The sequence below is a fragment of the Zalophus californianus genome, chromosome 1, assembly GCF_009762305.2.
Source record: "Zalophus californianus isolate mZalCal1 chromosome 1, mZalCal1.pri.v2, whole genome shotgun sequence".
NCBI classification, from domain to species: domain Eukaryota; kingdom Metazoa; phylum Chordata; class Mammalia; order Carnivora; family Otariidae; genus Zalophus; species Zalophus californianus.
The window spans coordinates 187,482,316-187,497,426 of record NC_045595.1 but is presented as its reverse complement, the minus strand read 5'-3'; the positions used below and the strand labels follow the sequence as shown (position 1 = coordinate 187,497,426).

Below are 15,111 nucleotides of genomic sequence, written 5' to 3'. Positions count from 1 at the left end.
TATTTCCTATAATCTGGTAGTTAGATACAGAAGTTTGGTGTTAATTTTTCTAAGAATACTTCATTGGTGGTATGAGGTGCTACTACTATGAAGCACATATTCTAGCTGTCTCTTTTTGTAATTCTAGCAGCCGTCAGGGATCATCGCTGAGATCCTTTATTGGCAGCAAGGGTTTATGAAACAGTCACTTCATCATTTCATTTCATCATTCCTAATTGATTAGCTTGAATACACACACACATAGAGAAAGATAAACTTTTCCTCATTAACTATCTACTCTGAAATATATTTCATAAAAGAAGACTACATTAAATGCTTGTCTTTTATTTGCCAGTTTTCATAATACAACTGTAATGTTTCCAAAGGCGATCACTGATTTTTTTTCCTTTTGGTATCATTAATAACCCATGAACTTTTGATATATTAGATGTATTTCAATATTCACTTATTATTTTTATTGATATGAAAATTATCCCATCTTTGGATACAATCTACCACAGTGAGAACAGTTTCAATATGGCCCCTGTGTTGTTTTGACATGGGCCTAGTAGTCTTTGAAAGACTACTTGCTTTATGCCATGACCAATACTTATTTTCATTGTCCCTCAACATATGTATTTATGTATACCAATATTATTAATAACAATGGGATTACTGAAAACAGGTTAAAATTTGTCCTTGTTTTTTATTCTTTAGACAGTCAAATTATTGTTCTTAAAAATCACTTAAAGTAATTCCCCTCTCTAAACCACCAGTTCAATATAGAATTAGGTTCATTTGTTTTATTTTTATTTAGAATTTTTAGGGATGGCTTTTATTTTTATTAAGTTCTGTTAAAAATAAGTAAAAGTTACATGGTTTTAAAGTCAACTCTACAAAACGAGGTATAGGCAAAGAAGTCTGTTTCCTCTCCTTTTTCACTTTGTTCATTTTGCCCCATTTTCTAAGAAAGAAAACATGCTTTCACCTGTATTAAAACACAAACATCTATTGCCACCCTTAGATAAATGGCATCCTACTATGTACATTTTTCTCTACACACATCTAGCTTTTTTCACTTACACAGTATCCTAGAGATCATTTCATAGAAGTATAAAGAGATATCTTTCAACTTTTTACAGTTACACAGTTTCATTGTTTGGATTTACCACACATTATTCAATCAGTCCCCTCTCAGTGAACATTAGGGTTTATAGCTTTTTTATAATATAGAAGTTTTATAATGAATGTGGATGTGTAAGTCAGTTTACAGTCAAGTGTGTGTCTCTGGTATAGATGTGTAGGAATGGAATTGTTGGGTCAAAGGGCAAATACATATATAATTTTACTAGTTTTGCCAAATTACACTCCACAAATGTTGTGCTATTTTACAAATGCATATCTAATTGCACAAGGGAAGACTGTATAAATATGGAGAGAGTGGAATTAAAGACCAAATATGATCTAATGTCAACAGATACAAAGAACTACCTAAAATACTAATTGCATTTTTATTTAAGTTACCTTCCCATTGATAGCTATTCATTTATATAACAGCTCTGTCTTGATGGGAGCTTCTGCCACAGATAATATTTGCTAATTCTAATCCATTATGATTATACAATGCAAAATTATTGATATTCAAACATTCTCATTTATAAAGGACTATTATCTAGGAAGCCAGCTTGCTTCCACATGATTCACCTTTTCATTGGAAACTTAATAGGAGTAGAAATTACAAATTTGTTCGTTGTGCATACCTCACAGTAGACATTAGCCCTTTTCATCATAAGCCATAACCTATACATTATGAAACCATCTCAGAAAGTCACTAACTTTTAGACTAGAGAATAATGAAATTTTAAAAACATCATTTTAAATACTTAGATTTGCTTCTTAATGGTGTCTTATCATGGATTGATATTATACTCCTTTCGTTTAAAGCTGTTGAGTGATTCACAATGAGATGACTGACAAAACCCAAAGTAATAGTCTAAAGACTTCTTAAACCACTACTTCCAAATCTGCTTCTTTTTATTGATATAATGAGGGGAGAATTAATTTTAAAAGGTGGTGACTATTGATTACTTAATGGCAGACGATAGTGTTGAGAAATGCTGAAGTGAGCCTATTCTGTGCCCTCCTGGGCAACAGGACCCATTATCCAGTGGTGGAAATCATGCTGTAACCCTCATTAATATTTAATAGGCAGGACGCAGGCTGGATGCAGGATGCAAAATTGCCCTAGGCATAGGTTCCAATAGGCCATCAGAATGTTTCAAGTATATAAAAGAGTAACAGATTTCCCTGTGTTCAGATTGTTTATAAGCAGGACAACAATACACTCAATTCCCTTTTGTGATCTCTGGGCAATGATAGCCTCATGGAAATGCCTACTAGGCAAGTAGAAGTGATTAATGCTCTGGGAAGTCATTCTAGGTTAGTAAGCCCTGCATGAGAAGACTTTGTATTTTCCAGTGTGGTTCTCAGTTTCGGCCCTTCTCTTTCTCTCTTCTTGCCACAAGCTGAAGGGCTTGTTCAGCAGAGGTGGCGAGTCAGCAAAAGGCGTTAATTGTGTCTAACACAGCCATCGTCCTTGGGGCAATATTACATATCACACTGTCTATCAAACTAACCCCTTGTCACACATCAGGATCTTTTTTATCTCACCTCATTTAAAAGGGAAACAAGGAGTTTTGTAAATTTTTTTTTTTAAGATTTTATTCATTTATTTGACAGAGAGAGAGACACAGCGAGAGAGGGAACACAAGCAGGGGGAGTGGGAGAGGGAGAAGCAGGCACCCCGCAGAGCAGGGAGCCAGATGTGGGGCTCGATCCCAGGACCCTGAGCTGAAGGCAGACGCTTTTAACAACTGAGCCACCCAGGCGGAAACAAGGAGTTTTAAAGATAGCTGGTGGGGAAACACGAGTCTAAGAGTGCTTGTAAGAACAACGAGCCTTCCAAGCTGACTTGTACTAAACTGGGCTGTGACTTCTGAAAGGACAAGACACGGTTTTATAAATTACTGGCTCCCATTGTTAACTTTTCAAATGACCAGGTTATTTTTCAGTACCAGCAGCTTATTCTGAAAATATTATAAGCTTGGAATGAAATTAAGTTCTTGAGATAGAACATATTCTTAGGATATATGGGTACATAAAGGACACAACATCAAGATATCCACCATTCCAAACAATGTATAAAATTAGATGTGAAGAAATATCCATTTTTTGACTCAATGACTCTAAAGATTGTTGAAACTGTATTTAGGAGAATCATTTACTTTGTAACATATCAAGAATTATTTATAATTACCTGCCTAGAATGAGTTATGTAAGAATAAAAATTTAGCTTTGTAGGCAAAAAGTATCCAAGGGAACAAGTCTTCTATTAACATATTGAGCTTTTTCTCAAAACCAGTGAATGAAATTGACCCAGAGGTCTCATTGTAATCCCATGCTAAATGTGGACAAATTCAGTTTTACTTCCAACCTCTGACTGGCATGCCTAAATGCAAGATATTTATTACTAGCTCTGTGTGTATGCCTTCTCTTTCTGACACCAAGTAGAGAGTCTCAAATTAACAAGTGATCAATGATAAATGCATTTGTATTCATTTTGGTTTTTTGACAAATACGATTATGAGGCATACTGGTGGATCTACTCATGTTTTTGTCTGTTTTGTTGTTGTTATTTATTAGTTGGTTGGTTAGTAATACATGTCATTCTGTCATGGAAATTAGTTTGTGGCTAGCTCACTTGAAGAGAGCTCAGCTTAGAATTCATAGATTCTTCAGCTGCCATTCCCAAGAGCAGAAGTAACACTATAAATTGAAAACAGTTTAATAGATTTTCTTCAAGATTCTTAACACTGTAACATAAAATGTATGAAGGCATTTTTGTCAACTGTAAATATTATAATGTTAATAATAGTTATACTTTCAGATATTCCAGAGAGAAGAGTTTTTTAATCCTATATTTGCAGTATATTAACGCTTACTGAACATAATCTAATCTATCTAGCAATTTTATCAGTGAAAGTCACAAATCCTAAATGTCCTTTCCTTTCTCTTTCCTATTTTATAGCGCAGCAGCAGTTTTGGGCATTTTGATCGTTTTCGGAATAACTCCATTTCAAAACCAGATGATTCAACTGAGGTTAGTATTTTATTACAATTTTATGAATGTTATGCAAACACATTAGGAAAAATTATGAAGCCAATATCACTTTTGCAAAGTAAAGTATATTTAAAAATCAGTCTTGCCTATATTTTTGTAATAAATGAACAAAGAACTACTTACTACCTAGTTACCATGCTGGGTATTAAAAGTAAAAAGCTCTATAAGAAGCCTAACATTAGGAAAAGCAGAACATGAACTTAAGAAGAGAGTTACAGATAGAAGGAATTTGAGAAACAAGACAGAGGATCATAGGGGAAGGGAGGGAAAAATGAAATAAGATGAAACCAGAGAGGGAGACAAACCATAAGAGACTCTTAATCTCAGGAAACAAACCAAGGGTTGCTGGAGCGGAGTGGGTGGGAGGGATGGGGTGGCTGGGGGACGGACATCGGGGAGGGTATGTGCTATGGTGAGCACTGTGAATTGCGTAAGACTGATGAATCACAGACCTGTACCCCTGAAACAAGTAATACATTATATGTTAATTAAAAAATAAAAAAAGACAGAAAGCAAACTGATGGTTTCCAGAGAGGAGAGGGTTGGGGGACAGGGTGGTACAGGCTTCCAGTTACTGAGTGAACAAGTCACAGAAAACAAAAATAACAGCATAGGGAATATAGTCAATGGTACTAAAAAATAGAGAGAGTTACAATGTAAAGGAACACAAATAATCCCAAATTTTCTGAGCATTTCCACCATAAAACAATATATATGTTAAATTTTATGTAGATGGTAATTGCTTTAATTCAATGATTAAATGGCTTAGTTGTAAATTTGTCAAGGAGAGCATATGGTTGCTCAATTGCACTCAACACTTCTACCATATGCATTGATATGCCTCATAGGTGACTATTACATCCACGTTTGCAAACAATGAACACTTTAAATGTAGTTTAAGGAAATCTTCCCATAAAATTAAGTCTATATAAAAATAATGGTAATAATAATATCTACATTTAATTGAACACTTATCATGATATAGGCACAACACTAAACACTTTACCTACCTCTAGTGTAGGGACTATTAGTATTATTATTTTACCAATGAAGAAATACATTTCGTTGAGTGAAAGTACTTCTAAATTACGCAGTTAATAAATGACAAAGGCAGAACTCAACATCTTGTTTGACTTCAAGTTTGCATTTCTGTTATACTATCTCACAAATGACAGGCCAACTGTGATGTGATTAATGAAAAGTTTAACATCTGATCAAACAGTAGAGAGGAGGGATATATACTGAGAAAATTAAAAATAATGTTTATCATTGAACCTGATTCAGCAACTCCACATGTGATACATTTTAGATCAATAGGTTTTGGATCTTATGTATTTCTTAATTATTCATTCTCATTATTGAATGTTTATTTTTTGTTTTTTTATAAAGAATTTTCCTGTTATATTTAATTTCTCAATATACTTTTCAGATTCCTATGTGTATATATCTATATTTTTAAATATTGGTATTTCAGTAATGGAATTCTAAACAAAAGAAATGAAAACAGAATGACATTTAGTATTACTTTATAAATATATCCATTAGTACACATATATGCATGTGTGTATAATATATCCCCTTTATATATATGTATATTATTTATATACACATGCTTATGGATAAACCTATAAATAGCTATATAGTTTATCCACATTTATTTAGTTTTAAATAAGACAATATATGTATATAGTGAGAAACCCCATATAATTTCATTCTCAATTAACATCTTATATAAACCTTTAACTTCCCATAATCACACACAGATTGTAGATTCTACACAGTAGAATCTGCTGTTTAGTTTAAAACTAGGGTTAACCTGTAAAAGTAGCTCAGGCTCATTCAGGTTCATTGATTAGTAATGGTGGCTTAGTAATTTGTGAAAGAATTTAGTGACCCTGAAAAAGTAGTTCACATGTTTTTCAGCAATTCAGCATTCATTCATTCAACAAGTATTTCTTGAGCACCTACTCTAGGACAGCGTTTCCATTAGGCACTCAAAAATTACTGTTGCAACTGATGAAAATCCCTACTTCATGAAGGCTAATGTAGGGAGAGAGAGACAGATCTTAGAAAAGCAACGACAACGACTGTAAATAAATATCTAATAAAGGTGTGATTCAGGTAATGAAAAAGAACAGCATGGAAAAATGCGGAAGTTGAAAATATGCTAAGGTAGTTTCTTTGAAACATCTGTAAGAAACAATAGAAAAACCTAAAATTAAAAATATTTGTGATACTGGGGCACCTGGGTGGCTCAGTTGGTTAAGCATCTGCCTTCAGCTCAGGTCATGGTCCCGGGGTCCTGGGATCGAGCCCCACATGGGGCTCCTCGCTCAGCAGGGGGCCTGCTTCTCCCTTGCCCTCTGCCTGTCCCTCCCCCGGCTTGTGTTCGCTCTCTGTCAAATAAATAAATAAAAATCTTTTAAAAAAGTATTTGTGATACTTTCTTGAAGCTTAGGCAATGGTAATTTAACACAGATAGTAATAAAATAATATACTTTCTTGTTTTTTTGGTTTTTTGTGGGTTGTTTTGTTTTGTTTTTAGTTTGTAATTTTACAGTGAAGATAGAGCTTAAGTAGAGAGAAGAGAGAAGAAAAGGCTGACTTTAAATTTTTAAGGGGTTTCCAAGTTATATTTTATTCAGGGCTTTTTAATTAAGCAAAGAATCTGCCTTTTATAACCTTGAATGTAGAAATTAAAGTTCAATGAGGACTTCAATAGGCTGTCCATTCATATTTATCATAGGCAATCTGGGGTAAAATATGAAGTAAAACATAATATTGACTAATAATTTTGTTAACTATGTGGTTAAGCCTTCCTATTAAAATATTCAAGGAGAGGGGCACCTGGGTGGCTCAGTTGGTTAAGCGGCTGCCTTCAGCTCAGGTCATGATCCCGGGGTCCTGGGATCGAGCCCCACATCGGGCTCCCAGCTCAGCAGGGAGCCTGCTTCTCCCTCTGGCCCTCTCCCCTCTCATGCTGTTTCTCTCTCTCTTTCTCTCAAATAAATAAATAAATAAAATCTTAAAAAAAAAAATTTCAGGGAGAGCCTAGGTGGCTTAGTCAGTTAAGCATCCAACTCTTGACTTCAGCTCAGGTTGTATCTCAGGCTTGTGAGATTCAGCCCCGTCCTGGGCTGGCAGGGAATCTATTTGAGACTCCCTCCCTCCCTCCTCTACCCCCTACCCCCATGCATGCTCTCTCTCTCTAAAATAAATAAATAAATCTTAAATATAACAAAAATACAAAATAAATATTCAAGTTAACTAAAGGGAAGTTTCCCCTAATTTTTTTTATATTCAGGAAATATCTGTCTGTCCACCCATCAAGAATGGTGGGCAATGCTAGACTAGATGACCCTTAAGGGTCCTTTCTTGAAATCTAAGATATTGAGGATATATAACCCAAGTAGGTCCTTCAAGAAAAAGAAAAAAAAAAATCACTCCAAAGTTCTACATGAGAAGTTTTGCTTATTCAAAAAATATCAAGTGTCAGTTATGTTCCTGGAAGTGTTCTAGATGTTCAGAATAAATAAAAAATATGAAATCTCTAGGCTATGGAGCATACCTCATAGTGGGAGATGCAGGCAATAATCAACCAATCAAAGTATCAGATAATGTTAAATACTTAGAATACATTACATATGAATTACATGAAGATTTCTATACTAGTGGCTAGACCAACTTCATATTTACTATTGCTTGAGAATGTGGGAAATACGCATGGGATACTCACCTGCAAGAAGAAAAAATTGCACTTTCTCAGTGGATTTACTTAACTCCAAAACGTTTTTACAAATGACTATTTCAACTTCTAAAGAATCAAGAGGATATTTTAATGCCTGTTAAGCATGAATACATGCTATAGCCTTTCTAAAGCCCCCAAATATCTCCATCTATGTAGACTTAATCACTCATTATGCCTGTCATTTAATTCTCTTTTGCCCATCTCAAAAATGGGAAAACCAGGGGCACCTGGGTGGCTCAGCCGGTTAAGCATCTGCCTTTGGCTCAGGTCATGATCCCAGGGTCCTGGGATGGAGTCCCGCATCGGGCTCCCCTGCTCAGTGGGAAGTCTGCTTCTCCCTCTGCCTCTCCCCCTGCTCGTGCTCTCCCCCCCCAGTAAATAAATAAAAACTAAAGTGGCTCTATTGTACAGCGATTCAAGGAATAACTAAAATTCTTTAAAAAAAACTTTTAGGTGTGAAGCTCAGGTCCTTCGATATCGCAAGTTTTATTTTCTGAGTTTGTAACACATGTAACCAGGCTTGGACAACTTTAAAAATATGTATTATATCCAGATCGAAGTTTTGGAGGCTGCTGAACATAACACACAGGAAGCCCACAAATCTGAAATCTTCTCTTTAATAATGTTTTCAGATCAATGATTTTTATTGCTTTATTATTCTGTCTTTTGTAAACAATTCTAACTAGGTATATGAAGGGGAACCCATAAATGAAAGTGGAGAACAAAATAAAACTTCAAATAATGGAGGAGGTTTAGGGAAAAAAATGAGAGCTATTTCCTGGACAATGAAGAAAAAAGTGGGTAAAAAGTACATCAAAGCCCTTTCTGAGGAAAAGGTAAATATACTCTGCTAATCATTTGTATTTTTCTATTAATTTTTTTCTTAAAATAGTCAACAGATTCTTCTCCTAGATAAAGAATTACTTGGTCCTTTAGGAAGGACTTCAAAATCTATTTTCTCCCTCAGAAGTTAGATGGAAAAAAACCATTATGACTCCTATGTTAATAGAGGAAATGGAGGCTCAGAAAGATCACACATGTAGCATATGAAGAACGGTATGTCATATGTTGTAACAAACATCAGTACTTCATTTCTTTTCATTGCCAAATAATATTCCATTTTACACATAAACAACATTTTATTTTTCCTTTCATCAGTTGATGGACATTTGAGTTGTTTTCACTTTCTGGCTATTGTAAATAATGCTGCCATAAATATTTATGAGTTTTTGTGTGGAAATATTCTTTTGTTTCTCTTGGGTATATGGTAACTATCTGGAAATTGGCAACCTGCTTCCCAAAGCAGTTGCATCATTTTACATTTCCACTAGCAATGTGTGACAGTTCCGGTTTCTCCACATGCTTGCCAACACTTGTTACTGTCTTTTCGATGCTAGCCTTCCTGGTGGGTGTGAAGTGGAATTTCAATGTGGCTTTGATTTGCTCTTCCCTGATGACTAATGATGCTGAGAATCTTGTCGTATTCTTATGAGCCATTTGTATATCTTCTTTAAAGAAATGTTTACTCAGGGACACCTGGATGGCTCAGTCGAGTTAGTGTCTGCCTTCGGCTCAGGTCACGATCCCGGGATCCTAGGATGGAGCCCTGCATCAGGCTCCCTGTTCAGCAGGGAGCATGCTTCTCTCTCTCCCTCTGCCTGAAGTTCCCCCTGCTTGTGCTCTCTCTTGCTCTCTCTCTTAGTCAAATAAATAAATAAAATCTTTAAAAAAAATTTAAAAAAAAAGAAATGTTTACTCAAATCTTTTGACCATTTTTTAATTGGGTTATTTGGGTTTTTTTTTATTGTTGACTTTTAAGCTTTTGAAAAATATATCCTGGAGGCAAGTACCTTATCAGATATATGATTTGCAATACTATATATTTTCTCCCATTCTGTGGACTGTATTTTCACTTTTTTGATGGTATCATTTGCAGCACAGATGTTTATAATCTGATATAGCCCAATTTATCTATTTTTTTGTCATTTAACTTTTAATATTGCAATTAAAAAACTACTGTTTAAATTAAGGTCACAAAGATTTACTCCTGTGCTTTCTTCCGAGTTTACAGCTGTAGCTCTTAAATTTTGGTGTATGATCTACTAATTTTTTTATGGAGTGTAGTAGGAGTCCATCTTCATTCTTTTGAATGTGGATATCAAGTTGTCATAACACTAATTTGTTAAAAGGACAATTATTTTACTGTTGTCTTTTCTTCCACCTTTGTTGAAAATCGATTGATAATAAATACATGGTCATAATTATATATGGGTTTATTTCTGACTCTCAATTCTATTACATTGATCTGCAAGTCTTAGTCCATTCTCTTTTTAACCCACTTCAGTAGGACTTCTGTCCCCAATAATTCATTAAAACAGTAATCATAATAGATATTAACCTCTGTGTGGCTGAATTTACTGGTCACTTTTCTTCTTTCATTACTTTTCAACTGTATTTGACACAAGTGATGATTTCAATACATTTGAAACATTCTCTTTTCTTGGTTTCTTCAACTGAGCATTCTTCTGGCTTTCTTTCTTTCTCAGAGTTTCCTTTCTTGGCTTTGGAAAGACTGTCTCTCTAAATATTCAGTCCTTCTGAGGCTTATTCCTAGATGCTGTACTCAGTCTACTCTCCCCCTCAGTGATCTCATCTAGTCTCATCACTTTGTTTTTCTGAAATTAATCTCTAGTTATGATATCTTACCTGTTGTACTTAAACAACCAATTGTGGGAGCGCCTGGGTGGCTCAGTTGGTGTTCAGGTCATGATCGCAGGGTCCTGGGATAGAGCCCAGCATCGGGCTCCCTGCTTAATGGGGAGCCTGCTTCTCCCTCTCCCTCTGTGCTCTCTCTCAAATAAATAAATAAAATCTTAAAAAAAAAACTAAACATACTTTAAAAAAAACAACCAATTGTGTATTCAATATCATCATTTATATGTACAATAGGTATCTGGAACCCAATATATTCAAAACTGAATGATTAATTCTCCATGCTCTACAAAAAAAAATGTTTCTTGTCCAGTCTTCCCAGTAGTAATAGACAACATTGCCATAACTCTAGATGGAAAGAAGAAAGAGGAAAGAAAAAAACAGAACAGAGAAGAAAAGGAAAGAGAAGTAAGGTAGGAAGGAAGGAAGTAAAGAAAGAAGAAAGCCCAAGATTCATTCCAAATTCCCTTTTTCTCTCACTTTTCACACCAGTTCATCACCACATCCTCTTGGCTCAAACTCCAAAATCTTATCTAAAACTCCTAATTTTTCTATGTAAACTATTCCTGCTTTAGACCAACCAACCAACCAAGAACAACTTCTCTTGCCGAGACTGCCATAAAACCACCTAATTGGTCATCTTTCTTCCACTCTTTCCTCCATAAAAGCCATTCTCCACACAGAAGCTGGAAGGATCTAAAGTGGAATTCAGAACACATCATGCCCCTTGTTTAAAATTTTACAATGCCTTCACAATGCCTTTCCTTACTATAGTATGTTCATTCCAGTTCTCTGAGAAGCAGGTCCTAAGAAAGCAATGGACACACCAAAGATTATTGGGGAAAATGAATGTGAAGGATAGAGAAAGAAGAACTGGATAAGGAAAGCCTTCAGACAACAGTGCAAGTCTGAAACTTGTGAAAGGAGAGGAAGAAAGTGTTAGCCAGATTGGCAGATAGTCCTTGAACCAGTTTTCAATTAAAGGAGCCCTGTATCCCACCAGAATGGACTCAAATGGTATCCCCACTGTTTCAGTCATTGGCAGAGAGCATGGCCTCCATGCAGACACCATGGTGGATTCAGTAGCTGGGGCTGTCAGTAAAGAAGGGTCTCGCAGCAAAAGATCTGAGTGACACATTTCCATGACCGCTACACTTGGTCTATAAAGCTCTTCCTGATCTGACTCCAGTGTACTTCTCTTTGCTCATTTTCTTTATTTTTTTTAATTTTTTTTAAGATTTTATTTATTTGAGAGAGAGAATGAGAGATAGAAAGAGAGCATGAGAGGGGGGAGGGTCAGAGGGAGAAGCAGACTCCCCGCTGAGCAGGGAGCCTGATGCGGGACTCGATCCCAGGACTCCAGGATCATGACCTGAGCCAAAGGCAGTCACTTAACCAACTGAGCCACCCAGGCGCCCTCTGAGCTCATTTTCTAACACTATCCTTGCTCTCACTCAGCTCCAGCTACATTGGCCTGGTCTTCCCGCTCACAACCCAAGCTAATTCTGAGTTATTTTGTTCTTGCTATTCTTTTTGCTTGGAAAACTGCCTCCAATTCTTTCTACAAGTTACATCTTAACATTCAGGTCAAGAAGTCAGAGCATATATTACCCTACAGAAGAGGTCTTTGGAGGCTACTCCATCGAAATCAGCCAATCTTCCCCTAACCCTAATCCAGTAGCTAATCCCCTCACATCACTGTTTTATTTCCTTCATAGCACTTATTCCCTGAAATTTTCTTTTGTGTTTTGTTTACACACAAACACTAAACACAAACACACACACAAACCCTAACACACTAAAATGTATCTCATTAGAGTAGGGACCATATTATCTTGTTTACTATGGTATCCCCAGTTCCCAAAAACAGTGCCAGGAACTTACAAGGTGTTCTCTAAACTTGTGTTGAATGACTGAACAAATGAATAAAGGAATGGATAAGAGCAGAGAATCAAACTGAGTATGTATCATATATGTATTCTGAAGTTTTATCGATGTTTAGAAATGCTCATAAATGAGGAATATTGAATTACATTTTGATGAATATTAAGAAATTTATAGGTTTTGTCCAAACTATCTAAATACGGAAAACATTTGAGATGTTTTCAAGCAGATGTAATTTGTTTTCAAATTGTCTGTCTTTTTATGCAGGCTTTGCTTTTCACTTGACTAGGTGTGCAAGCTCGGTATGACGATTTGTAAAGCTTCTTAGATAAGCTTCACTTTAGAATTGCAAAATGTGCATGTTTTATTCATATCTAGTGATCTGGTAGGGTGCAAATAACTGACATGAAACAACGATGCAGAATTTAAACTTGTAATATCAGATCTCAAAGGATTAGTAAGGGTGATAAATAGATGATAAGGAGAACATGAAGAAATTAAAGTGCTTAAACAGATAAAGCATAGATGTTAATAAATCTAACATTTCTGATTAAGTAGTCCAATATGATAGTCATCCTAATTTACAAAATGAACTATTATAATTTCATTTGAATTCCATAATGTGGAATGTTTCATCTAAAGAATTTTTCCAAGCATAACGTGTTTTGCTCGAAATTGAACTAAAGATTAATGACCCTCATATTTTATGCCGATGTATTCCTAAGTATTTTATTGCTAAAATATGTCTTGTTTGTTAAATCAAGTGGATATCTCCATGGATATCAGTTCTCTGCACTTAACCTCTGATATGTTTTTTCTGAAGGATGAGGAAGATGGAGAGGGTGCCCTCCCATATCGGAACAGTGACCCAATGATTGGATCTCACACAGAGAAGGTCTCCCTCAAAGCCAGTGACTCCATGGATAGTCTCTTCAGTGGGCGGAGTTCATCAAGTAAGCCTATAGAATAAGGGACAAGATCCTTACTGGGAGGGCTAAGTTAATTAAAAACAGCAGATTTTAACTATAGAGAACAAACTTGATGGTTACCAGAGGGGAGGTAGGTGGGGAGATGGGTGACATGGGTGATGGAGACTAAAGAGTACAGTTACCATGATGAGCACTGTGTAAATGTACCGAAGTGTTGAATCACTATACTACACACCTGAAACTGATATAACACTGTTATGTTAATAATACTGGAATTAAAAAAAAAAGAGAGAGAGAGAGAGAGAGAAACAAATTCAAATGAAAACCAGTAATAACAGATTGGCTTCTCTGGGGCTTATCAAATTAGCAAAAAGTTTCCAGCTACTTGATAAGAGAAATAGTGAAAATGTAGGATTGCTGAATTGGTAGAGCTGCTGGTGTTTAAAATGGGGATACACAAAATATTCGACAGAATTATGTATTATTTTGAAACTTTTAACACTGTAGTTGGCAGAACTCTTGGGGATATGCTTCAAAAAGATCATGTTGGGTGACTAAAATCTGCATCCCTAAAATAAAAATGTTTGCTTAGGAGAACTAGCATTATCTTGAGTCAAAATTTTTAAAATGACTTGACGTATTCAGATAAATGAAATCCCGTTCTGTCTCTTCTTCCTTCCCTCCCTTTTTATTCCTTTTTTCCCTCCCTCCTTTCCTTTCTTTCTTCTCTTTTTTCCCTTCTCCTGTCCTCACTTTTTCCCTTCCTTTCTGTTCCTTTTTGCCTTAAGTATTCTGAAAAGAGCAGGACGTATGCATCAATTCCCACATTTACTTTTTAGGTGTCCGTCCAGCATTAGTGAGTCAAGAATGAAATACTAATGTAAATACTAAATAGAAAGAATATCACCAGGTGACAGAAAGGAAGCAGCATGTGTTCAACAGGATTTTCCAAAATCATTGTTTCCAAGAAGGAAGTCGTTCAGGTTTCAGTCACATAGCCTGCTACAATATTTGGATGAAACTACTGAAACTGCAGGGCACCTTATAACTTTTTTATGTGTACACTGTTATACATTCCTCTGATCTTTTCAGGGCTTTTAAATGTTTTCTTTTTTTGCAAAGTTTATTTTCCATTTCCTTTTTAATCAACTGCTTCTGTTATTTGAAGATAGATTGCAAAGACCAGATGTTTCAGATATCCTGAATTTTATTCCTACTTTTCCTATGGGCTGAAGAAGAGTTATTTTGTGGAAAAAAAAAAAAAACTAATGTAGAAACATTTGAAGGATATATTTTTGCAATGTGTGAAATTCAGATTTCATTACTATTCACTTCTGCTGGAAGTTTTAAAATTCTCAATTGTATTGCTGAATGTAGGTAGAATTTTACTAACTGGAATGTACCATGAAAAGCCAGCACCAGGGGTGGCCATGGAAGGGAAGGTGTAAGGAGACGGTGGCCCACTTCGCTATTGTCCTACACAAATTAGTTTCTTAGTTACGTGCAACTCACCCTTTCTTACAATGGTTCATATTCGATATAGAACATCTCTAAGGTTCTTTACCTTATTTCCATAATTATTTGAATAAATAGCAGAGAAACCAGGGCTGTTTCATCTTTGAAAAGAGCACTGCAAGGCCACACTGAAGGAGACAGTGAAAGTAGTGGAGAGTGGTGAG

At 35.7% G+C, this 15,111-nt stretch overlaps 1 protein-coding gene across 2 annotated transcripts in view; it reads left to right on the top strand.

Annotated features, from left to right (window-relative positions):
* SAMSN1 (SAM domain, SH3 domain and nuclear localization signals 1) overlaps positions 1-15,111 on the top strand; it is an 81,984-nt gene that overhangs the window by 49,250 nt on the left and 17,623 nt on the right. For both annotated transcript variants that reach the window (XM_027586852.1, XM_027586851.1), the window contains 3 exons: positions 4,067-4,138; positions 8,594-8,743; positions 13,327-13,456. In XM_027586852.1, coding sequence (XP_027442653.1) covers positions 4,067-4,138; positions 8,594-8,743; positions 13,327-13,456 — 352 coding nt within the window. The remainder of the gene's footprint in view (positions 1-4,066; positions 4,139-8,593; positions 8,744-13,326; positions 13,457-15,111) is intronic.